Genomic DNA, 26,313 nt, shown 5'->3' with positions numbered 1-26,313 from the left:
AGTGGCCACAGGACTGGAAAAGGTCAGTTTTCATTCCAATCCCAAAGAAGGGCAATGCCAAAAAATGTTCAAACTACCACACAATTGCACTCATATCACACACTAGCAAAGTAATGCTCAAAATTCTCCAAGCCAGGCTTCAGCAATACGTGAACTGTGAACTTCCAGATGTTCAAGCTGGTTTTAGAAAAGGCAGAGGAACCAGTGATCAAATTGCCAACATTGGCTGGATCATCGAAAAAGCAAGAAAGTTCCAGAAAAACATCTACTTCTGCTTTATCGACTATGCCAAAGCCTTTGACTGTTTGGATCACAACAAACTGTGGAAAATTCTTCAAGAGATGGGAATACCAGACCACCTTACCTGCCTCCTGAGAAATCTGTATGCAGGTCAAGAAGCAACAGTTAGAACTGGACATGAAACAATGGACTGGTTCCAAATTGGGAACGGAGTATGTCAAGGCTGTATATTGTCACTCTGTTTATTTAACTTATATTCAGAGTACATCATGCGAAATGTTGGGCTGGATGAAGCACAAGCTGGATCAAGATTGCTGGGAGAAATATCAATAACCTCAGATATGTAGATGATACCACCCTTATGGCAGAAATCGAAAAAGAACTAAAGAGCCTCTTGATGAAAGTGAAAGAGGAGAGTGAAAAAGTTGGCTTCAAATTCAACATTCAGAAGACTAAGATCATGGTATCCAGTCCCATCACTTCATGGCAAATAGATGAGGAAACAATGGAAACAGTGAGAGACTATTTTGGGGGGCTCCAAAATCACTGCAGATGGTGACTGCAGCCATGAAATTAAAAGACGCTTGCTCCTTGGAAGAAAAGCTATGACCAACCTAGACAGCATATTAAAAATCAGAGACATTACTTTGCCAACAAAGGTTTGTCTAGTCAAAGCTATAGTTTTCCCAGTGGTCACGTAAGGATGTGAGAGTTGAACTATAAAGAAAGCCGAGAGCCGAAGAACTGATGCTTTTGAACTGTGGTGTTGGAGAAGACTCTTGGGAGTCCCTTGGACTGCAAGGAGATCAAACTGGTCAATCCTAAAGGAAATCAGTCCTGAATATTCACTGGAAGGACTGATGCTAAAGCTGAAACTCCAATACTTTGGTCACCCGATGCCAAGAATTGACTCACTAGAAAAGACCCTGATGCTGGGAAAGATTGAAGGCAGGAGGAGAAGGGGATGACAGAGGATAGATGGTTGGATGGCATCACCGACTCAATGGACATGAGTTTGAGCAAGCTCCAGGAGGTGGTGATGAACAGGGAAGCCTGGTGTGCTGCAGTTCATGGGGTCACAAAGAACTGGACACGACTGAGCGACTGAACTGCACTGAACTGAGTATCCACTGTGCTGACCAAGGAGACAGGATGGCCCTGCCAAGGGGGGCCCTCTTTCTTGGCTGTTTATTTCATCCTGAGGTTTCTTTTTTTAAACAAACCTTTTTCTGATTATAACATAATACATGCTAATTATAGAAAAATGCAAAGATGATTTATCCCCCGCCATCACCACTTAAAGATAATTATCATTGGCATTTTGGTGTCCTGCTTTTCTTCTGTGCATAATATGTTAACAGAAGAACCTGCTGCCTATCTAATTTGTATTGGCTTTTTTCACCCATAGCATTCTATTACAATCATTTTCCTATATCATTAACTCACAAACATGTTGAATGGTTACTTGATACACTGTTATAAGAACTTTCTAAACTAGTCTCCTATTGGTTACTGGTTGTTTCTAAATTCGCTTCTGTAATAACGCCACAGTGGACATCCTTGCATAAAGTACTTTGTTGTTGTTGAGTTGCACAGTTGGAGTTGCTAAGCCAAGTCCGACTTTACTACATTCCAAATCATTGCCATGAATGGAATTACTGAGTCGAAAGATAAGAAATAAAAGGCTCCCAATTTTGCCAGATTCCTCCCCCACCCCCATCGCACAAGCTGCAGGAGACGGCTGTCCTCACTGTTTCTGCCTCAGCACTGGGGATCTCATTTTAAACAACTGTTCTAATTTTGTAGCTCAGAAAAATCCTCACATCTTGTAGCCATTTCAACTCCTGTACCCCTTATTGGAGTTGAGCAGTTTTTCTAAACATTTAGTTGTCATTTGTAACTTCAACTTCAGTTTTAAATGATGTTGCCAAGGTTCAATCCCTGGGTTGGGAAGATCCCCTGGAGAAGGCAATGGCTACCCACTCCAGTATTCTTGCCTGAAGAATCCCATGAACAGAGGAATCTGGGGGGCTACAGTCCATGGGGTTGCAAAGAGTCGGATACAACTGAGCGGCTGAGCACGTGCGCACCAGGGTGCTATGCTGAGCTTTTTAACCCAGAGAACATAAACGGGTAGTGGGGTTTGCCTAATGCACCAAGATGCCCTGGCCCAGGACCAGTTAGGCTGCTGGCAATGGACACGGATTCCCTGGGCAAACACTCAGCTACTCCCATCCTGATCCCCAGTCAACACCCTGAGCTGAGGCTTTCCAGATTGGAGAAAAAATTAACTGGAATACAGTTCTGCTAACTATTGTTGGCTTCAGGTTAAAGATTCTCCCTCATGCAGTACAGAAATAAATCCCAGACATGCTGGACTCCTGTCCCACCCAAGAGAGTCTGGCTGGCAGGGAAACCAGGCCCGGGGGGTGGAAAATTTTATACTCAGGGTTTCGTTCTTCATGACTATGAATTAATTTTTATTCACTCTTTCAATTTCCCCAGAATCCCTTCCACATATGAACACATTTCTTTCCATGACACCCGGCGCTGACTGATTGGGCCTGAAGGAGAAGCAGCTTCTTACTGCTTTTTGTAATGGGCTCAGTGGAGGTCTGCCTGCATGCAGGGGACCTAGAGAGTGTGAACCCAAGGGGATTACACACACACACACACTACACACCCCTATTTATGAGACCCAAGGATAGTTCTTAGAAGGGAGCTCTGGGCTCTGCAAAGGCTGTGAAGGACCAGGGGAGAGCTCCTGGAGAAGAGATGCAGGGAGGTTATGGATGGGAGACAAGAGCAAGGGAGAATCGCTCCTCACCCCTCAGCCTCCCTTCTGTGGGTGGCAGGTGCCAGGCTGTGGGTGTTGAGGGCACTACCCAGCTGTCAGGAGCAAACCTCAGCACCCCTCTCCCAGTGTTCATTTGCTGTCCACGTCATCAGGACACGGCGTGACTGCGCCTTCTCCTCTCCTGCCCTGGATTGTGTATATGCGCATGGTTGTATGTGTATGGGTGTGTGATTGTGTGTGGGTTTCCCTGGTGGCTCAAACAGTAAAGAATCTGCCTGCCATGCAGGAGACCCAGGTTCAATCCCTGGGTCGGGAAGATCCCCTGGAGATAGGCATGGAAACCCACTCCAGTATTCTTGCCCGGAGAATTCCACGGACAGAGGAGCCTGGAGGGCTATAGTCCATGGGGTCGCAAAGAGTCCGACATGACTGAGCCACTAACACAACATGACACATGGGTTTGTGTAGTGAACGTGACTGTGTGTGTGTGTGGATGTCATTGTATGTATGTGTGTGGTTGTGTATGCAATTGTGTATTGGGTGATGGTATGCATGTGTGTGATTGTGTATGTGTGTGAGTGTGTGTAGAACAGCATGAGAAGTGTCCCCTCCCCTCCCTTTCCCGAAGCAGGGCTCTGCCTGTGTGATCAGCATCCCTTACAGTCACACCTGGTTACCGCCCTGCCTCTTCCTCATCACCTGCTTCTGGACACACCCCACCTGCTCCAGCCCCTTCTGCCTCTCCACAGCCATCTGGAGTGAGGTGGCTGCTGCGGGAATCAGCACTGGGGAGACAGGGGGCTCCTTCCTCCCCTGACTCCCACCAGCATCACAGAGGCACTGCGGCAGCACAGCACCAGGGAGCCCCCGGCTGGTTCCAGAGAGGGGAGGCTGGGGAGCCGGGGTACTGCCGGCCAGTCACACGGGTCCTGCCCCAGAGCAGTCCTGAGGCTCAGGAGCTTTGGGAACTGGCAGCCTGGGGGATGGCGGGGTTTGCGCCCTGATGTTCCTCCAACCCAGAACATCAGCCATGGTTTGCAAGCTGTCATTAAGGGCACACGGGGCTCCCTGACCCTGCCATCACACATCACGTGGCACTCCAGATCCCTTGGGGTGCTGACGTGATGCAGGAAGGAGCCAGCAGCTGAGTTCTGGAAAAAAGCCATGGAGAACTGGTCTCCTGTGGGCGTGCTGGCCAGCCAGCCTCAGCCTCCCAGCCTCAGCCTCCTCCGACTCCTGAAGCTTTGTCAGGTGAATTAGCTCAGCCCTTCTCCTTCCTCTCTCCTCCTTTCCCTTAGTTTCATATCACCTCCCAGAGGTGATAATGTACTCTTCATAGGCAGGGGTATACTTTTCATCTTTTGCACCTCTCAGTTCCAAGGACGATGCTTGGCACAAAACACCAATGTATTGCTTCATCAGCCTGATGCTGTGTCGTGATTTGTCTATCTGTGTCAGCCTATATTTGTGTGAATTTCTCTGTGATGTTATTTGAGGGGTTTAATTTCTATGTCAACGAGTCTATTTCTGTGAGTGAAGTATTTTTGTATGAGTGTGTGTGCGTGTGTGTGTGTGTAAAAATGTGCTCTGTCATTTAAGATGTTCATCTGAGAAGCACTTATTCCTTCATTCACCTACTCAACAAGTATTTCTTGAATGCCTGCTGCTCTCCAGGCACTTGGCATGCTTCAGTGAATGAAACTGATTCCTGCCCTCACAGAGCTGACATTCTAGTGGGAAGAGATAGATAATGAATGAGAGACATATGCAAATGATGAAACATGTTTGAAGGGGAAATAAAAACAGAGCAGGGTGAGAGAGAAAGGGATGGGGTATGTGGGAATTTTCAGGGGAAGGCGTTGTTGACAAGGGGATATTTGAGCAAAGTCTGGAAGAGGTGAAGGAGTGAGCTATATAGATTCATACAAAAAGCACTTCAGGCAGAAGAACAGACAGTGCAAAGGCCCTGTGGCAGGAATGTCCCTGGTGTGTTTCCAAGGCAGCAGGGAAGCCTGTGGGGCTGAAAGGGAATGTGCAGTGGGAGAGGGGATGAGATGAAGTCAGGAGGGCAGCAGGGGTCAGCCAATGCGAGGACTTTGGCTTTTATTTTTGGGTGTATATTTGTGGGCTTCCCTGGTGGCTCAGACAGTAAAGAATCCACCTGCATTGCAGGAAACCTAGGTTCAATCCCTGGGTCAGGAAGATCCCCTGGAGAAAGGAATGGCAACCCACTCCAGTATTCTTGCCTGGAAAATCCCATGGACAGAGAAGCATGGCAGGTTACAATCCATAGGGTTGTAAAGAGTCAGACACTACTGAGTGACTAACACTAACACACTATTTTGGTGGAGAGTGGTAAGTGGGAATATTTCTGGGTTGTATAAGTGCATGCACTTCTGAACAAAAGAGAGCATGGGTGTTTGTGTGTGTGTGTGTGTGTGGGGGGTGACTGGCTCTCAGATTGGGCTCTGAGGACCATGACCTTACACTTCGCTCTGTTTTCTGTCCCTTGAGGCTATTCCTTTAGAAAGCACGTGCTGGGAGCACAACTCTGCCCACGCACTCGCCTAAGTCCCGCTGGGAACCTTTTCCCTGCCAACACCAGAGCTGTGGTAAATGGTAAAATTAGACAGGCACTCCAGGCTGGGAGCTCTGGGGACCCGCTGATGCTCCTGCCTTATACTCACTTAGTCTTGATCTCCAAGTCCTCGTGGCTGGAGTGGCACATCTCACTGAAGCGAGACACGAAGAAATCGTAGCTCCGATGGTAGGACGGGGTGTCCTCCTCGATGTTGGCAAACTTCACAAACTGTGTAGGGGAGGGGAGATGGAGAAATGACAGGAAGGTGACCCGCCATGCTCCCCACCTTTGGGCTCTGGCACTTGGTGTCCCCAGACCCTTTGCCATAGGAAAGACATGGGATAACACATCTTGGGAAACACACACACCCCTGGATCCAGCTCTAGTCTGCTTCCCAGAGCACACTGTGAGATTTGAGAACCAGATTCTGGAGATCTGAGTACCAAATTCTGCTCCCTTTTCTTGTCTACATGAGACAGGTATCCCTGGCCCTTCCCTGCTAGGTCAGCAGAGAATGGAAGAGAAAAGGGGAGCTCTGTCACTTAAACTCCTGTTCCCATTAACATCCAGAGCTGCCCCAAACACACAGGCTGAGAGGCTTCGCGGAGCAACGCTGCAGTTGAGCAAAAGCCAATCCTAAAGCATAGAGCACCACCCTAGAAGGCATTCTGGGAAACCAGGGCAAATCTGAACTTTGATTAGAAACCGTAACTATGTTTTATTGTGAAAATTTTGAGTACATGTTGAAGGTGTGCCATTTCAGTTCATTACGTCTCGCTCAGCATTCTCAGCTGCTGGATCCCTTCTGCCATCGCTGTGCTGCGGATTTGCAGTTCTAAATAGGGACTTAATTTCTACTGAGCCCCGCAGAGAAGCGAGAGTCACAGACTGAGTGGAGTTAAATTATCCAAAATGAAATATAATTCTTATAGCTTATTTTGCTTAGTACCACAAACAACTCTAAACAGATTTGATTTAGACTATTTTCTCCATTATTCTGCCTTGTACTATTATTCAATTTTTACAAACCTTTGTTGGTTCAAAAAGGACATACTGTTAGTGCTAGAATTATCTAGTTAGTACACTCTCACAATATTCAGTATCAATTGTCAACCTGTTTTCCCCATTTAAATATTTAAAAGTTGTTAACAACTTTTTTCAGATGAAAATTAGCAACCCACAAACATTCTTAATTATTATAGTGTTTTATTCTTTCAATAAAAAATACACATTTATTTTCTGCCGACTCATAGATCTCAACATGCAACGCAAATAAGGAAATCTTTTCTTCAAAGATACATCTAAAATGTATATATGTATTTGGAAGTGATTATTCTGCTATTAGCAATAAATCCAAACAACATTGCTCGATTTATTGACGTGGTTAGGCAGAAGAGGTGTAGTGGTAATCCATGTGATCACAAGATCATCGATTAGACATAAGTTTGAGCGTTCTAGAAACAACGATAAAGCTGTTGTTTGGCTATGTGACCTTCCTAAATCCTGCAGGCTAGGACACAGGGTCAGGCTGATACAGAGTGAGTGAAAGTTGCTCAGTTATGTCTGACTCTTTGTGACTGTACAGTCCATGGCATTCTCCAGGCCAGAATACTGGAGTGGGTAGCTGTTCCCTTCTCCAGGGGATCTTCCTGACCCAGCAGTTGAGCCAGGGTCCTGGTAGCTCAGAGGATAAAGTGTCCGCCTGCAATGCGGGAGACCCGGGTTCGACCCCTGTGTCAGGAAGATCCCCTGGAGAAGGAAATGGCAACCCATTCCAGTGTTCTTGCCTGGAAAATCCCCTGGATAGAGGAGCCTGGTAGACTACAGTCCACAGGATCGCAAAGAGTTGGACACGACTGAGCGACTTCATTTTCTTTCTTTCTCCTACATTGTAGGCGGATTCTTTGCCAGCTAAGCTACCAGAGTTGATACAGAGGTTGGAGCTAAATACGGGTGTATCGCTGCTCTTAACCACCACCAAGATGGTCCCAGGCTGCACTCCGCAAATCAGAAGCCTGGCTTGGTCCATCAGGTGAGAGGAGTCATGCAGCTATGTGGTTCTGCCTACAGATCTGCCTCTAACTGGTCGGAGAACCTTTGAGTGAGACATTTGACTTCTCTTATGTCTTGGTCTTCCCATGTGAGGAATAAGCAGCCCAGTCTTCATTCATTACAGTTCTTTCTTTTATTGATACTCTATCTACTTCAAATATGATAAGGCAGTTTAAGATAAGACTGTGTATGCAAGAGTGTGTGCATTTCAAAATAATTAAAACAAGACTGAAGAAGAAAAGAGGCCAGTAATAAAGAAGGAGAAATAGTTAAAGAAAGACTTGGTCCCTGAGACTTCCCTGATGGTCCAGTGGTTAAGAATTTGGCTTCCAGTACAGGGGGCACTGGTTCGATCCCTAGTCGGGGAACTAAGATCCCACATGCTCCGGAGCAACTAGCCCACCTGTGGGCAACTACTGAGCCTGTGCACTTCAGAGCCCAAGCTCCGCAACAGGAAAACCCTGAGCAGCGCAATGAAGACCCAGCACAGCCAAAATTTTAAAAAATAATAATAACTAAAAAAAAAATACCTGGTCCTAAATATATATTGACTGTGTAGACCCAAATATATATCAGGAGAATGAATAACCAGACTTCACGGTCACTGGTATGGGAGTTGATGAGCTAATAGCAATGATGTTTAGAACATACATGTATCAGGTACTACCCTAAGCATTTTATATGCATCAGCTATTTCATTTCATAAAATGACTCTAATTTAGAGAGAGATTATTATTCTCACTTTGAAGACAAAGAGACCAAGACCCACAAATGTTACATAATTGCCCAGGGTCCTGCAGGAAAAACCCAGGTGTCAACACAGAGGCCTCACTGCAGGTCTCTCCAGCAGAGCTCTGCCCAGAAAACCTCCGACTTTGCTTCTGATCCTGGCTTCCTCTAGCGCCTCAGACCAAACAACCCAGGAGAGTTGCTTTGGGGATGGGGGCAGTTGTCAGGGGGAACGGGCAGAGGATGATGATACCGCTGGAGAGGACCTTGTGTAAACTAAGTCACTTCAGTCGTGTCCGACTCTGCGACCCCATGGACTGTAGCCCGCCAGGCTCCTCTGTCCACGGGGGTTCTCCAGGCAAGAATACTGGAGCGGGTTGTCATTACCTTCTCCAGGGGATCCTCCCGACCCAGGTATTGAACTCCCATTTCTTATGTCTCCTGCATTGGCAGGCGGGTTCTTTACCACTAGCAGCACCTGGGAAGCCCAGGTGGGGACCTTTGTTGTTCAGTTGCTCAGTCGTGTCTGACTCTTTGCGACCCTGTGGACTGCAGCACGCCAGGCTTCCCTGTCCTTCACTAGCTCCTGGAGTTTGCTCAAACTCATGTCCACTGAGTTGGTGATGCCATCCAACCATCTCATCCTCTGTCACCCCCTTCTCTTCATGCCCTCAATCTTTCCCAGCATCATAGTCTTTCCTAATGAGTCGGTTCTCCGCATCAGGTGGCCAAAGTATTGGAGCTTTAGCTTCAGCGTCAGTTCTTCCGATGAATATTCAGGACTGATTTCCTTTAGGATGGACTGGTTGGATCTCCTTACAGTCCAAAGGATTCTCAAGAGGCTTCTCCAGCATCATAGTTCAAAAGCATCAATTCTTCGGTGCTCAGCTTTCTTTATGGTCCAACTCTCACATCCATACATGACTACTGGGAAAACTTTGACTATATAGACCTTTGTCAGCAAAGTGATGTCTCTGCTTTTTAATACACTGTCTAGCTTCGTCATAGCTTTTCTTCCAAGGAGCAAGTGTCTCCGTCTCTGAGGCCCAGAACTGCCCAGGAAGCTACAGCCTCCCAGCTCAGGCTGATTATTCCATTGCCTCACTCTCTAAGATTCTTGCTCTGTTACAAGATCTGGGGACAAGACTGTACTTGATGCCATCCAGAGGGTGTGAGCCCCATTTATTACATTATGAATGGCATCAGGGCTAATAAAACAGCCACTTTTTGGTACCAGGATCTCTGAGCATCCTTAGGAACCTTTGGTTTGGTAGCTTGATAGGAGGAGCTTCCCTTCCCCTAGTCTGAAAGTTGGACAACAGAGATGACCTGGTCAGGGAATGCTGGCCTGGGTATCCCCATGGGTGCAGCTCCAAGAGAGCCCACCTTAAGCTGCTCCTGAGTCCTCCAGGGTTGATGAGAGGAGGCCAAAATGGAAACTTTGGTAATCATGGTTCAGAGGATCATATCGGAGGGCCCTGGTCACAGGGCCACACTCACTGTAGAAGTCCACGTGGGAAACATGACCAAAGCTGGCTGAGATGGGGGCTGAGACTCTGGGTTTTAAAGCAGAGCCTCCATTCCTCCTATTAGAGGCAGAACAGTGTCACGATTATGAGAAGAGGTTTGAAGCCAGACTACTAGGAGGCTGATATGAGGCTCTCCGTGCCTCAGCCACCCCATCTGTACAATGGGGCTAGCAAGAGCAGCTGCCTCTTAGAATTGTATGGCCAGTCCATCACCGTTAACAGTTGCCACCCCATTTTTACCACAGTGGATTTCGGGCTTGCTGTCAATACTCCATGAGTTTCCACTGGGCCCCTGTATTTGTGTGACCCACTAATGTTTTTAAATGCTTAAAACAGCAGGAACTTCCTGTCAACTTCACCCCAATCACTGCTGGTTCATAACTTAAGAATGGCTTTCGTTAAAATGCTACTTGTCTAATGTATAAGATTGTGAAATAATAAAGTAGGGTTTTTTTGTTTTATTTTTTAAAGACATTGTCATGATGAGAAAGGTCTCCATAGCAACAAACTGGAGACTGTGAAGATGTGACACTTCAAGGGCCATTCACACCGCTAGAGCCACCCTTTCATGATCAAAGTTTCAGCTCTTCATACACAACAAAGGGTGCTATGCTTGCAGGAGTTGCTCACTCACCCTCTGGCACAGGCAGGAAAGAGCTACAGTTGTATGAAAACTGAGAGTTACTAAGAGGTTGGGTCAATAGAGAGAGAGTAAGCTCCAAATATTGACATTGCAAAACCAGCCCTCCCTGGGTCTGGAAAATGGAAGCTGAGCTGCTGGTCGGCCTTACTTCAGTGCTAGCCAAGTCTCTCCAAGCACAAGCCAGGCTTCTCTCTTCTGTAGTTGGATATTCTGAGCCACACAACTTCCTGCCATCAACAACAGAACCACGGTTTAAAATACTAGGTATAGAGAAACCCCAACTCTTTTGTGGATCTAGGACTGCAGGCCTTTTTACTCTGTTCACCTTCATAAGAAGAAAGTTGTTTTGCTGCACTAAGATGAACCCTAGTTGTAAAAGATCTCATAAACCACACTTTTCTTTTTTTAAATTAGAGGCTAATTATTTTACAATATTGTGATGGTTTCAGCCATACATCAATATGAATTTGCCATAGGTATATATATGTCCCATCCCTCTTGAACCCCCTACCGACCTCCCCACCCCATTCCACCCCTCTAGATTGTCATAGAGCACCAGCTTTGGGTTCCCTGCGTCATATAGCAAACTCCCACTGGCTATCTATTTTACACATGGTAATATGTATGTTTCAGTGCTATTTTCTCAAATCATCCCACACTCTTCTTCTCCCACTATGTCCAAAAGTCTGTTCTTTATGTCTGTTTCCTTTGCTGCCCTGCGAGTAGGATCATCAGTATTATTTTCCTAGATTCCATATATATATATATATGTGTGTGTGTGTTAATATACAATATTTGTCTTTCTCTTTGTGACTTCCTTCACTCTTTATAATAGGCTCCAGGTTCATCCCCCTCATTAGAACTGACTCAAATGCATTCCTTTTTATAGCTGAGTAATATTCCACTGTGTATATGTACCACAACTTCCTTACCTATTCATCTGTCAATGGACTTCTAGGTTGCTTCCGTGTCCTAGCTATTGTAAATAGTGCTGCATTGAACATTGAGGTAGATGGGTCTTTTTCAATTATGGTTTCCTCAGGGTATATACCCAGTAGAAGCACACAGTTTGACTTATCATCCCCTACCCATTCTCCCATCTGCTTTTGTTTATAGCTACTCCTGGGAGAAGTTTTCCTTAAAGCCGAAGGAACAGTCCTACTGTGCCATGTTGGTGCCCTGAAAATTGTGTGACTGCTGGCCAAGGTGAGGCCCTCCCCCTAGGGCACCCTCCCCTGTGTGAATGTGTGCTAAGTCACGTCAATCGTGTCTGACTCTTTGTGACCCCATGGACTGTCCTGCGAGGCTCCTCTGTTCATGGGATTCTCCAGGTAAGAATACTGGAGTGGGTAGCCATTTCCTTCTCAAGGGAATCTTCCTGACCCAGGGACTGAACTCGTGTCTCTTACATCTCCTGAACTGGCAGGCAGGTTCTTTACCACTAGCGCTACTTGGGAAGCCCTAGGACACCCTCCCCTGTCTATCCATAGTACAGCTTTCCTTCAAGATTCTTTGTAAAACTGACAGTGGTTTTAAAAACTCCTGGGAAAGCCCAGTGTTGCTGCCCGAAAAAGTGACCTCTCTGATCCCAAGTAGCCCCACGTGCTAGCCAGCCTCCAAGGCCTACACTCGGGAAGTACAGACCCAGGGAAGCCCAGGCTGCTTCTGCTCCGAAACCCCCATCATTTGCTGGGGCGGACCCCCGTGACCTGAGCCATTCCCCCGGCATCATAGTTCTGCCCCCCCGCTCCCTTCATGGAACCCACTTCTAGCCTGCTGGTTTTGAGCAGTGATGATTTCTACCCTGGTGTGGGAGACAAGAGAATTTCTAGTCTATAGGTGACAGTTAAAACCACAAGAATTGATGAAATTGTCCAGAGGGAGCACACAGAGAAGAGGATAGAGCAGTAACCTTGGAGACCGCAGACATTTCAGGGGGATGTGGAGGAAGAGAATCACTGAAGGAAACTGCATTAGTTTCCTGTTGCTGCTGTAATAATTTAGTGCCTTAATAAATACCACAATTTAGTGGCCTAATGCAACACAAATTTATTACTTTATAGTTCTGGAGATCAGAAGTCTAAAATGGGGCCTTCCCTAGTGGTTCAGTGTTTAAGAATCCACCTTGCAATGCAGGGGATAAGGTTAGATCCCTGGTCCAGGAAGATCCCACATGCCACGGGGCAGCTACGCCAGTGTGCAATGACTACTGAGCCAGTGTGCCTTAGAGCCTGTGCTCTGCAGCCAGGGAAGCCGACACAGTGAGAAGCCCAAGCACAGCAACTAGAGAGAGACCGCACGCAGCAGTGAAGACCCAGTACAGCCAAAAATAAAAATAAATAAAAAAAAGTCTCAAATGGGTCTGCAGGGTTTCATTCCTTCTGGACGCTTCTAGGAGAGCATCTGTTTCCTTGACTTTTCTAGCTTCCAGAAGCCACCCACATTCTTTGGCTCATGGCCCCCTTCCACCATCTTCATGGCCAGCGGAGGAACATCTTCAAATTTCTTTCTCTCTATTCCTGATCTGCTGTCTGACTCTGATCTTCCTGCCTCCCTCTTAGAAAGATGGGAGCACATGGAGAATCTCCTTATCACAAGATCCTTAACTTCATCAAACCTGCCAAGTCCCTTCTGTCATCTAAGGTACATTCATGGGTGTCAGTGATTAGGATGTGGATACAGGTAGGGGACCATTATTCAGCCAACCATAGGAACTAAGAAGGATGGGCCAGGTGGGGAGAGCTGGGTTGGCAGGGCCAGGAAGTCAAGGGAGTATGAAGAAGGTGCAATCAATAGGGAGAAATGCCACCAGAGATAGAAACGTCAGCTGGAAGTTGAGTGAAGAATGGGTTATTGGCATGGTTTCCACAGATTTCTAAGTGCAAAGACAAAAAACAAAAACAAAACCTTTTACAATTGAGAGAGCTGGCTGTAACCACTGTAACTTGGGACATTTAGCATCCATGAAAGTGGGTTGCCAGACACTCCCGCTTCTTTTAGATGCTCAGTGCCCAGCACTCTCCATGAAGCGTTATGCCCCAAAGTATTTAACTGCATCCAATCAAACATTCAGACCAAATTCTAGTCTGTGGGAAGTACAGGAGACAAGAGAGCAAAACAAAGAACACCACAAGGAGATAATCAGACAAATCCAGAATGTGGGACATTCTACAAAGTGATGACCTGGTCAATACCATGAAAAATGAAGAGGGACAGGAGAGGGGTTGGGACAGGTTAAGAGACATAAGAGACACAGAAAACAAAATAAACACACGATCTATACTGAATCCTGATTTGAAAGACAGTAATACAAGACAATGTGGGGACTATGAGGGAAATTTAATCTGAATCAAATAATTTTTTAAAATCAGGGAATGATGGCTAGTTTTGTCAGGTGAGCTAAAGGTACTTCGTGGTTATGCAGAATGTGAATTTTTTTAGTTTTCTTTCCCTTGTTTGTTTTGTTTCTTTTGTTTTATACTGGAAGAGCCTTGAACTTATATTTAGACTAAGGGAAGGAATCAGAAAAAGGGGAAGGGTGGAGACATGGAGAGAAAAATAATGGATGTAGGGAGATTCCTGAGGAGAAGGGAACCTTTGGGGAAGAAAAAGATGGATACAAGTTGAGGGACCCCCAGCAGATAGTCCCCGTTTTCTCAGTGGACAGAAGAAGGCAAGGCCACCTCTGAGACTGAGGAAGCAGATTCAGGATGGTGCTTGAGGAGACAACAGAAGGTCTCTAGTAACCACTGAGAAGATGAGAGAAGACGGCGGTCAAAGAATGGATAAGGAGCTGCCCTGAAAGCCCAAGTCAAAATTTAAAGCATGCATCTGTAGGTGCCCCAATCCTCACATCAGGTGGTTTTCTGCAAGAAGTTCTCTGAGTGGGGCATTTAGGTGCAGAAGGCAGAGCATGGCTGCAGCAGGTAGACAAGGAGCCTGGTTCCTACTGGATCTGGCGGGGAGGCCAAGAAAGGGAGCCTCAGAGGGAGCTGACCCTGGGTAGAGGGAAGGGAAGGCATCTGCGAGGTGAGGTCTTGAAGAGGGGAGGGTGGTTTCTTAGTGGCTCAGACAGTAAAGAATTTGCTTGCGATGCAGGAGACCTGGGTTCAATCTTTGAATGGGGAAGATACGCTGGAGAAGGGAATGGCAACCGGCTCTAGTCTTCTTGCCTGGAGAATCCCATGGACAGAGGAGCCTGGTGGGTTACAGTCCATGGGGTTGCAAAGAGTCGGACATGACTGAGTGACTTTCACATGCACAGAGCCTCCAGGCAAGTCATGGCCTCTCTGCTTTACCGGAAGGAGAGACCCCCACCCCCGCGCCAGGTCCCACATCACCCCAACACACTTCAAGAGTTTCCCTCCCCTCCCAAGGGACTCGCTTCTGTGCTGCTTCTGAGTGTGCTTGCCTTCAGGATGGGGTGCAGTGTAAACACAAAGGGCTGTATGCCACAATCTGAGATGAAAGCACAATTTTTAAAAATTTGGGTAAAATTCACAAAACAAAAAGTGAACCCTTTTAAAATGCAAAATTCAGTAGCATTCAATACATTCACAATATTTTGCAACTAAAGCAGAACCCCAAAAGGAAACCCACATCTTGGTCATCAATCAGTCACTTTCTATTCCTGTCCCCCCACCCACCCCAGCCCTTGGCAAACACTAATCTGCTTTCTGTCTCTATGGATTCACCTATTCTGGTATCTCATCGAAATAGAAATACAATATGTGACCTTCTGGTTGTTTCCAATAGTGCTGCCAGAAACGTTGGTATACAAGTATTTGTTTGAGTATCTTTCTGTTCTCTTTGGTACATATCTAGGGAGAATTGCTGAGTCATATGGTAATTCTATATGTTTAACTTTTGGAGGAACCACTAAACTCTTTTCCACAGTGTCTACACTGTTTTACAGCTCTGCTAGCAAGGTACAAGTGTTCCAATTTCTACACATCCTCCCAACGCGTCATTTTATAGGATTTTAAAATACATAAACAACCTCGTGGATGTGAAGAAGTATCTCTCTATGATTTCTGACTTGCATTTCTGTAATGATTAGTGATGCTGAGCATCAATTCATGTGCTTTCTGGACATTTGTATATCTTCTTTGGTGAAATGTCTATTCAATCCTTCACCCACTTTTAATTGGGTTTTCTTTTTGTTGTTGTGTTGTAAGAGTTTTTCATATATTCTGGTTACTGAGCCCTTATTGTATATGAGAATCACAAATATTTTCCCTCATTCTGTAGTTGTCTTTTGTTCTGTAGTGTCCTCTGATGCACAAAAGTTTTTAGTTTTGAAGAAGTCAAGTTTATTTATTTTTCGCCTTTGTTTTTACTATCATACCTAAGAATCCATTGCAAAATTCAAGACCATAAAGATACACCCTTGTATTTCTTCTAAGAGTTCTATAAGTTTAACTCTTATATTTAAGTCTTTGATCATTTTGAGTTAATTTTTTTAAAAAGTATTTATTTGTTTATTTGGCTGCATTAGGTCTTAGTTGTGACCAGAGGGCATTTGGAATCTTCCCGGACCCAGGATTGAACCTACGTCTCCCGCATTGCAAGGAGGACTCCCCACCACTGGGCCACCAGGGAAGTCCTTGAGTTAATTTTTATATATGATGTGAGGTAGGGATGAAAATACAAACTTTAAATCCATGATCCTTCATAGTCTTTTGTTATTTACACTAGGTTCATATATTAGATCGTTTATGTAAATAACCTCAGCATTTTCATATTTAATATTTTCAGTTTATCCTTAGAGTGACCTCAAAAGTCAGGGCACATGATCACTGCACTGTTCCCAGAACTTACATTTGGACCCACCAGGCAATAAGGCAGTTGTGCAGAAGTAAATCTCTAAGCAAATAGTTGAGCTTAGTTGGATCTATCATCTCCTGACTCCTGATCCCTCAACGTCACCTCAAATTCAGATATTCTCATTAAAGACTTGCAGGCATCAAATAAATTTAAAAAACTATACTGCATATGATATGCAGGAATGGTATTAGCAAAATCAGATTTTTTTGGTGACAAATTTCAGCATAGCTTCAACCCTTGGGGTGGTCAAGCACAGGCTGGATAAATATCTGTTAAGAAAGAAGGAAGAAACAGAAGTCTCAGGCTTGGAGAGCTGGAAAAAGCATCTTTCCACTAGCAAAGGCTGCCTCTGAAGCTGAACTCTGAACCTACTGCAATTATCTGACTCATTTATAATCACCTGCCCTTATATAATCTCCACTGTCTGCAGTACACTAATCATTAGTCAACTGCTCTCTTGCTAATGCAGTGATTCACTGTGATGAGGAATCAAGGAATTTGCAGGACCTGGAATTTTCAAGGCTGTTGCTATATAATGCCTACCAGGGGCCAGGATGTGCTGCAGGGAACTCTGGGGCTGGCAGCCACCTGCTTCTATATCTCCCCCTGGGGAGATGCCCTGTGGACACATTGATGACTGGTTTATCTTTCATTTAGATGTTCTCTGCCAGACTATAGTTATCTTAAACGGGGCAAGTGAAACAGTATCTGAAGCTGTTGCCAGGGCAACGTGACAAAAGACTTTACCCTTGCTACTGTATATGTAATTTGTCAAAGGCAGCTGGTTCACAGAGAGAAGAAAGAGGGGAATAGGTGGTTAGTTTTGGTCTTTGAAAGAAGAGTTGAAAGACTATCTTCTGGTTAAATCAACTTTAGAAGAGGAAAGCAGTTGTAACCTGTGCAATAAAAATTCAGAAAAGTCAGGTTTGGAAGGCTAAGCGCACAAACCTTAAACTTTCCTTTTTTTTCTGGTGATATCTGTAAAATAGTTGCATGTCAGAGCTTTCCACACCAAGCTGCTTGAAGGCCTAGAGCTGAAAATATTCCCTGAAGGAAAAGGAACTGGGAGAGAGAGCAAGAAATTGAAGAAAGCAACTGAGATATTCAAGTAGGACAGATGCTTAGGAAGTTGGGAGTTCTTTTTTGTTGTTGTTGTTTTAAACTTTTTATTTTGTATCAGGGTATAGCTGATTAACAGTGTTGTGACAGTTTCAGGTGAACAGCGAAGGGACTCAGACATACGAATACCTGTATCCATTCTCTCCCAAATTCCCCTCCCATCCAGGCTGCCACATAACATTGAGCAGAGTTCCATGTGCCATATAGTAGGTCCTTCTTGGTTACCTATTTTAAACACAGTGGTGTGTACATGTCCATTCCAAACTCTCAAACTATCCCTTCAAAGTTGGGAATTCTTGACACAACTGATAGTTCTTCTCTCTACACACCAGAAGCAGATAGCAGCCACTTGTTCAGGGACAAGTTATGTTATAAAGCTTGGACTGAGTTCAGTCCACTCATGGTATCAGTGAAAAAAAGCCAGGCTCATGAAAGATAACCTGCTCGAGGTTACCCAGTTAGGAAAGGGCAGAACTAAGCCAGAAGCCCTGCTTCCTGCTTCCCTGTGATCTTTCCACTTATCTGATGTCTCTGTCTTGTGAATATCAGTTTATTCTATCTTTGAAAGAAGCATAACCTGGACAGCTTTCAAAGCATGCCTCGTGGAGTCAGGGGCCAAGCTTTGAGGGTGCTGGGTACCGCCTGCTCTCAAAGGAATACCTCCCTTTCTACTTTAATATCTATTGGGGCCCCACCTATAATTATTTAAGGGAAAAATCATTTTTAAAAATCAGAAAACAGATAGGAATGGATCATAACAAAGCTGACCCAAAGGTTCTGTCCTGCTCTCCCTACCATGTCCACCCTCCAGGGCCCCTCAGACCTCCTTACCGAGTTGGTGCCGAGGATCTGCAGATTGGGTTTCTCCGACTCAAGCAGCTTGGCCACCATCTTGAGGAAACTCTCCACGAAGAGGTTGATGCTCTGGCAGTGACAGGCCATGAGCAATTGGTCCAGCGCCTCCATGGCGATGCACACGTATCTGGGGAAAGCAGCACCACCACCATCACTCAGCCTCACGCTGAGTACTCTGTACTCATCACAAAGTACTCAGCCTCATCACTCAATCACCCGCACCACATGTCTGGGACAACCTCAATGGCAGTGCGGTGACCACCTGGGCAGCATCCAGCTAATACAGCTCTTCCCAGGTTGCCATGTCTGGACAGCTGTTCCATCAAGTGCCCACTTCAGCCCAGCACTGCGAAGCAGAATGAAGCAGAGCTGTAAGGGAGCCTAGAGATGAATTCATCAAGCCCCTTATTTTACACATGAAGAATATGAGGCCAGACGAGGTATACCATTTCACGAGGAAATTTGAGCAGAAAGAAAAGCAAGCAAACCCTAATAACCTCTATCCTTTATTCACAATTCTACTTTCAGAAGCAGCAAAAAAGAGGACTGAACCTTCTGCTACCTGCCAGCCCTTTAACCACTTGATAACAACAATCTCTTTTACCATGTTCTTCTCTTCTCCGTGCTAAAAATACCCAGTCCTGGGAATTCCCTGGCAGTCTAACAGTGAGGACTCTGCACTTTCACTTCTAAAGGCCTAGATTCAACCCCTGGTCAGGGAACTAAGATTCCCACAAGCAGCGTGGCATGGACAAAAAAAAAAAAAAAATTAAATTACATTGAAAAAGTAAAAATACCCAATCCTTTCCAGGCTAGCCTTTGTAGGACAACCCCTAATTGTTGTCTTCTTCAGTGCCTCTCTTAAATCTCAAGAAAAATGCCACAAATCAAATTCCTACTGAGAATTAGGGATGCATGCCTAAACTCAAACCCAACATTTATTCCACGATAGTGATGTAATGAGCATACGGTCAGGTAAGGCATGTCAGGAAAAATACATCTCCCACTTACAAGGCATTTGCATTCTAAAGAAAGGAAGGCAGACATACACAGAAAAAGGTTATTTTTAACTTCTAATAAGGGAGCCTCAGCAAAACTAACCTGGTTAAAAATGTTATATTTTCATTAAGGAGTTAGGTGTCTGGGGCAGAATGCTAGATGTCTCCCCTGGAAACTATTTTTGCCCTTCTCACTGGTTATTTAGAAGTTTATCTGAACTGTGGCTGCTCACTGGGAACATTTCCCAGCCTCTCCTGCTGCTAGGTGAGGCCACATGACTTAAACATTGCCATTAAAACGTGGGGGAGTGATGCAAGCAGTGTCGAGCATCACTTGCTTGAAAAACAGGCTTGCCCTGTCCTCTGAGTCCTCTCTTCTCTCTTCTTGCTGGTTGTGGAGTGGGAGCAACTGGATGGCCAGAGGTGAAAACCCCAGATGACCTTGTGGAGCAGAGCCCACTGGCCCAGACTGGAGAGAGAGAAAAAATACTACTTTACTGCTGGTTGTTTTTCAGTCGCTCTGTTGTGTCCGATTCTTTGCAATCCCATGGACTGCAGCACGCCGGGCATCCCTGTCCTTCACCATCTCCTGGAGCTTGCTCAAACTCATGTCCATTGAGTCGATGATGCCATCCAACCATCTCATCTTCTGTCACTCCCTTCTCCTCCTGCTCTCAATCTTTCCTAGCATCAGGATCTTTTCTGAGTCAGCTGTTTGCATCAGGTGGCCAAAGTATTGGAGCTTCAGCTTCAGCATCAGTCCTTCCAGTGAATATTCAGGGTTGATTTCTTCTACTGCTGGAGCCAGTATATTTAAGTCTCTTTATACCTAAATAACACAAGTATCTGATAATCAGATTTAGGAGTGCTTTAGAAACCTGAGGGCACAAATAAAAGTGAATCCTGAGCAATCCAAAGCAACTCACAGGCAAGAGAAGTAAGGGCTGAACATGACTCCATCCTGCAGGAGCAAGGAGTCACTCAAGACTCCATGGATGAGGAGTGTGGCTCACGTGCATATTACAGGGCGGTGATCCCTCTACCTGCAGAGCCAAACCACATGGAACAGAAAAGTGCTTCCTGATATAAACAAAATGCAGGCCAGACAGAGAGAGTGGACAACTCCAAACCTACTTGGGTGCTGAGGAGTCAGGCTGATGCCTGAAAGTCAAAGCAAGTAGGAAAAGGCCTCTCTTCAAGAAGTTGCCCAGCGTCAGGTTTAGAGGCCGTGTGTATAATAGGGGACGAATTAAAACATTTATTCTGAGGACCTCCCTGGCAGCCCAGCGGTTAAGACTCCAGAGTTCACTGCAGGGGTGCAGGTTCAGTCCCTGGTGGGAGAACTAAGATCCTACTCACGCCAAAAAAAACAAATAAGTAAACATTGAAAACAACTTAAAGTACTAGTGTCTTAAGTTATTAAAATCTTAAGATCTTGCAGACCCAGGCCTAGCACATTCTGGGTCCACCGGGTAGGTCATGAAGCAGGCTGACTCTTGCAGGGGTGAGGGAGCAGCCTGGGGCAGGGCCCTTCCAAAGGGCTGGCAGGGAAACATGGACACATTCTGGCAATGAAACACGGCAGGTGGGAAATGGGAGCAGGCAGCAGCATGGAATTCTCTTCCTCTATGAATCATCCCAGAGCATCCCAGGTGACACAGTGGTAAAGAATCCACCTGCCAATGCAGGAGATGCAAGAGATGCAGGTTCAATTCCTGCGTTGGGAAGATCCCCTGGAGTAGGAAATGGCAACCCACTTCAGTATTCTTGCTTAAAAAATTCCATGGACAGAAGAGCCTGGCAGGCTATGGTCCATGGGAGTCACAAAGAGTCAGACATAACATGAATCACCCCAATGTCCTTCAATATGAAGGGTTTCACCATTATTTTACAGAGCTTAAATAAGAGAAAGGAAGGGATGGGGTGGAGTTTGGCAAGAGAAGAAACTAGAAGGCCTCCCAAACCCCAGAGCTTAGATTGCTGCTTTTCCTTTTCCTGTAAAAAATTTCCAGAAAAATCTTGATAAGGAAAACTGTCCTTTGCTAGCCAGGAAAAAAAAAAAAAAAAAAAAAAATATATATATATATATATATATAGGCTACTTACCAGGAGTGGAAATTTTGATGGAAAGGGAAAATTATGGTAGAAGTGAAACTGAAAAGTAATTAAGTTTAAGGTCCCTTCTTTTTCTTGAAGATTTTTGTTTTCTTTTGATGTGGATCATTTTTGAAGTCTTTATTGAATTTGTTACAATATTGCTTCTGTTTTATGTTTTGGCTTTTTGGCCATGAGGCATGCAGGATCTTAGCTCCCCGACCGGGAGTCAAACTTGAACTCTTTGCATTGGAAGACAGAGTCTTAATCACCAGACCACTAGGGAAGATCTAAAGCCTTGTTATTTGAATACATACATGCTGTGTGCTAAGTCACTTCAGTTGTGTCTGACTCTGTGTGACCCCATGGACTGTAGCCCACCAGGCTCCTCTGTCCATGGAATTCTCCAGGCAAGAATATTGGAGCAGGTTGCCGTTTCCTTCTCCAGGGGATCTTCCCAACCCTGGGATTGAACCTGCATCTCTTAGGTCTCCTGCATTGGCAGGTAGGTTCTTCACCACTAGCGCCACCTGGGAAGCCCCTTTGAATACACTCTCTTTCAATCCTCATCTTTAATCCTAACACTAGGGATGGAAGGACTGTAATTGAGAACTTAAACTTTTCAAAGTATCTTAGAAGATTAGAAGTTAGTGGGATCTTGGAACCTCCTAGTCTAATGCTCACTGCTTTGGTCCTATCTTACCATAACCTTCCTGGGTACATCCTATGCTTTAAATCCATATTCTCAAAGGAAAGAGAGCATGGGCTTCTCAGGGTGATGTTCACTGAACAGGACTGGGACCAGGTCAGTCTCAGCAGAGATCTAATCTGAACTTGGGATCCTGAAAGGGGTCCAATATAATAACAGGTCTGAGAAACAGACATGACTGGGTTGTTGGGGCAGGGTGGGGAAGGTCGAAGCTGGTGAAGACAAACCTACTGCAGGGACCTAGGGACCTACTGCAAGAGCAGGGCACAGACCACAGCAGCAGGGGATGACCAAGGGTCTTGGATCCACTAGTAGGGCTTCCCGGCAGGTGGAGAAGGCAGAAATCAAGGAATCTGGGATGAATTGGAGTTCATGGGAGTAACCGAGGTCAGGAGTGGCCAATTAGTAGGTTACAACAACAGGAACTCAGGGTCATGGGCCAACCAAAACAGAAGGTAAGTTATAACAACTTAGAAAAAGACGCAGGGGGCCTGGTGCTTGGGGAGACGCAGGAAGTTCCTTGAATTGAATTCTAGAATAGGCAGCTGTTTATGCTTCCCTGGTGGCTGGGATGGCAAAGAAGCTACCTGCAATGCAGGAGACCCAGGTTCACTCGCTGGGGGAGGATCCCTGGGAGTAGGAAATGGTAACCCACTCCAGTATTCTTTCCTGGAGAATTCCATGGATAGGGGAGCCTGGTGGGCTACAGTCCATGGGGTCGCAAAGAGTCAGACACAACTGAGCTACTAACACTGTCACACTTTCTGCTTGAACACCTCTTATTCAGCAAGGAGTGGCCTTAGGATCCTCTGGGAAAGGAGGAGCCAGCATGCAAGGTCTGGGAACCTGACTTGGTTGGAAAGGAGTGCAGATCCAGGGTCAGAGATGGGGACAAGCCGGCAGAGAGAGGGAGCAGCTTTAGCTGGGCCAGTCATCGCCTGAGAATCATTCTGAGAGCAGCAGCCTTGACGAAGAACCTCTCATTCTGGGCAGTCTGAATATATGTAGTCAAGTCCCCCCTACCGGACAGAAACTTCCTGGGTTTAGGAGCCCAGAAGCAGGGGTTGACGTCAGCCAAGGAAGGGAAGGATGAACCTTCCTGTCTGGTAGGAATCTGCAAAATCTCTGTCTGAAGGGTCAGCTCCACTCTCTAACAGGGTTCAGAGTCCCTCTGGGGATTGTGTATCTCTTGGGAGCCCCACTAAATCAGTTCCAGGCCCAGGCTCCTGGGGAAGTAGCCCAACTCTTTTGGCATGGGTGTCTCCATCTTCCAGTCACTGGGGAACCTGATGATTCATTTTTTAAAATAATTTTAAAAAATTGATCTATTTGGCTGCACCAGGTCTTAGTTGTAGCACGCAGGATCTTGGATCTTCATTGCGACATCTGGCTTTTTTTTTTTTCAGTTGTGGTGTTAAAACTCTTAGTTGCAGCATGTGGGATCTAGTTCCCTGACCAGGGATCAAACCCTGGGCCCCCTGCACTGGGAGCTTGGAGTCTTAGCCACTGGACCACCAGGGAAGCCCCAATCTGACAGATTCTAATGTGGCCTTCTACACATGGTCATTGCTCTGGGGTCACTGTCAGTCGACCCTGAGTCTCAGCCACAACTGCTGTTACCTCCCTTGCTCTTCAGTTTCTAGGGGTGTTCTAGCAATTGGGCTGAACTGGAAGGAGGAAAATAAGAGGAATTCTTGCTTTTTGTTGCTCTGCATCTCACTGTCCATCGTAGCCCACACCAAGGAGAAATACCTTGAAATTCTTATCTTATTCTCTCTCCGCCCACATTGAGCTATCACCCCTGATGCTAAACACATGCCTGTCGAGGACGGTGGTTCTACCACTTGGTCCAGCACCCAAAGTTCTCATGTATATGGTCAAGTCATAAACATGAACACCTGAATGATGGCAGGGAGACAGCTCCTCACACCATCTCACCTGTCTGCAGGTGAATGTTTTGCTACTCCAAAGCTGCCATCAGTGGTTAGGACAATGGTGATGAGCGTGGAGCTGGGTAAGGAAACTCGGGGAAGAAGCAGAAAGAGACCCAGAGAACAGATCTAACAGATTTCTCTTCTCCCAATGTTTATGATTAGAGTCCCCAGTGAGGCCATCAAAGCTTTAAATACTTAGACGATGCAATGGCTATTTTTAACAGAATGATGCCAATTTTGAGTGACAGTTCTGAGGGCAGTGGAATGCTTCTAAGTGGCTCTGCTGGCTACAGGACATTTTTTACTGAGAAAACCATCACTGCAGAGAGGGCAGGCAAAATTAGTATTAAATGTTTAATGTCATTGCTTGCATATTAGTTTCAGGTTCAATCTAGGATAAAGATATTTTTATTGTACTTGCTTGAGCCTGCTTTATAATACGTCAAGGCGATTTATATAATCAGCATGTTCAGTATATTCATGCCCTTTATATTGAGCATGTTAACCTAATTTTATTATATTAATAGAAAGGGATCATAGAAATGAATTGTTTTCAGTCTGCTTTTCTATCAAGGATAGCTTGATGTAAGAGTGGCTGGTGGGTCCTGTGGAGGGTGGACTTCTATACACTGTTGGCACAGTGCAGACCTTCACCCTCTGGTTCTCACTCCACCTTCCTCATTAGGAGGAAGGGGCCTTGGAGGGTGGTGGGGGTGACAGGTGGTAGCTAGGGGGCAGGGCAGAGAGGGTCATGGGGGGTGATCACTGCAAAAGCACAGAGGCCAGAGAGCGAGGTGGGGGGTCGCTAGCTAGTCCATCTGGAGTAGGTGTAGAGCAGCTATGGCAGGTGTGGTGGGTTTGGCTGGGGTTAAAGGCAGTTTGGTGGCTCAGTGGTAAAAAATATTTGCCTGCAATTCAGGAAACACAGGAGATGCAGGTTTGATCCCTGGGTTAGGAAGATCCTCCGGAGGAGGGCGTGGCAACCCACTCCAGTATTCTTGCCTGGAGAATCCCATGGACAGAGGAGCCTGGCGTGCTGTCGTCCATAGGGTCGCAAATAGTCGGATATGACTGAAGTGACTGAGCACGCACGCAAAGGCAATTTGGGGGCAGGTAGTGGAAGACCTTAGAAGTCAGGCTGAGGAGCTTGGATTGGAAGCTAAAGGAGCCAGGAAAGTATAGCTTTGGGTCTGTGTTTTGAAGATCATAGCTAGCAGTATTGACCTGGAAGGACCAGAACAGGAAAGATGGGAAGCAGGGAGATTATTTCCAAGGCCACTGCAGTAACCCGGAGTCTGCAGCAGGAAAAAGGTAGAAGCAGAGGAAAGTAGAGGATGGATATAAAAGGCTTCGTGGAGAATAGAACCAATGGGACTTACGAACAACTGCCCTGGACCTGCTTTTCCCTCTGTCCCATCAACAGTGCCACCAGAAACATCTTAGTGTTCCCTTTACATCCACCCCACTCCAGATTGTGACATTAGGTAGCAGACATGTCTCTCCTGCAGTTGACTTTTTTCACTGAGGACCCCAAGTATTGCCCTAAAAATATAATATTATCTAATTTCTGAAAATGTCTCTCCCCTTCTCACTCTACTTACCCATATCGATGACGACCCACGTCACGGATGAGCCTCTCAGAGAGGTAGGCGCCAATGCGATCAAGCTTTTCAGGAGCTGAGAGGGCGTAGAAGGTCAGCTTCTCCATATTGGTCTTCACCAGGCCATCCTGTAAAAGACAGGTCATCCTGTAAAAGACAGGTCATCCTCACTGTGGCCATGTGATGGCTAGAAGAGTTTCAAGTCCAGAGGTAAGTGATCATTCAATTTAATCACTGTTTACCAGAGTGCCCATCATGTATGTGACAGGTAACATGTGGGTTTTGGGGCTACAGAGATGATTAAAACATAGATCCTGCTCTCTAGGAGCTCATAACTTAGCCCAAAGTGTGCTAGCTATAAATAAAAATAGTAAGTGATAGAAATGTACATATGTGTGTGCATGTGTATACAATATGGGTTTACACACTTATATGTATATGTTCATAAATGTATATGTGTGTGAATGCATGTGTATATGAATGGATGACAAGACTTCAATGAAAGCAACCCAGAATTAAAACGTTTTGGATCTCCAAAACCAAGAAGTGAACAGAAAGAAAGCAGCTCTATAGCTTTCGAGGAATTGTCCAGAGGATGCTGAAAAT

The 26,313-nt window shown here is 45.7% G+C and overlaps 1 protein-coding gene and 1 long non-coding RNA gene across 4 annotated transcripts in view; one reads left to right on the top strand and one right to left on the bottom strand.

Annotated features, from left to right (window-relative positions):
* EFR3B (EFR3 homolog B) overlaps positions 1–26,313 on the bottom strand; it is a 91,815-nt gene that overhangs the window by 22,801 nt on the left and 42,701 nt on the right. For all 3 annotated transcript variants that reach the window (XM_081592740.1, XM_081592738.1, XM_081592741.1), the window contains exons 3-5: positions 25,708–25,835; positions 18,348–18,498; positions 5,725–5,846 (exon numbers count right to left, since the gene is read on the bottom strand). In XM_081592740.1, the coding sequence (XP_081448866.1) occupies positions 5,725–5,846; positions 18,348–18,498; positions 25,708–25,835 (401 nt within the window). The remainder of the gene's footprint in view (positions 1–5,724; positions 5,847–18,347; positions 18,499–25,707; positions 25,836–26,313) is intronic.
* On the top strand, positions 702–12,931 carry LOC145546290 (uncharacterized). Its single transcript, XR_014082722.1, has 4 exons — positions 702–4,288; positions 7,514–7,650; positions 11,688–11,777; positions 12,708–12,931. It is a non-coding gene; the product is annotated as an uncharacterized LOC145546290 (long non-coding RNA).

The sequence above is a fragment of the Giraffa tippelskirchi genome, chromosome 4 (genome assembly GCF_054371585.1).
Source record: "Giraffa tippelskirchi isolate mGirTip1 chromosome 4, T2T-mGirTip1v1.2.pri, whole genome shotgun sequence".
Classification (NCBI taxonomy): Eukaryota; Metazoa; Chordata; class Mammalia; order Artiodactyla; family Giraffidae; genus Giraffa; species Giraffa tippelskirchi.
Note: the sequence above shows the minus strand (reverse complement) of the source record. Positions and strands in the feature narration are given on the sequence as shown.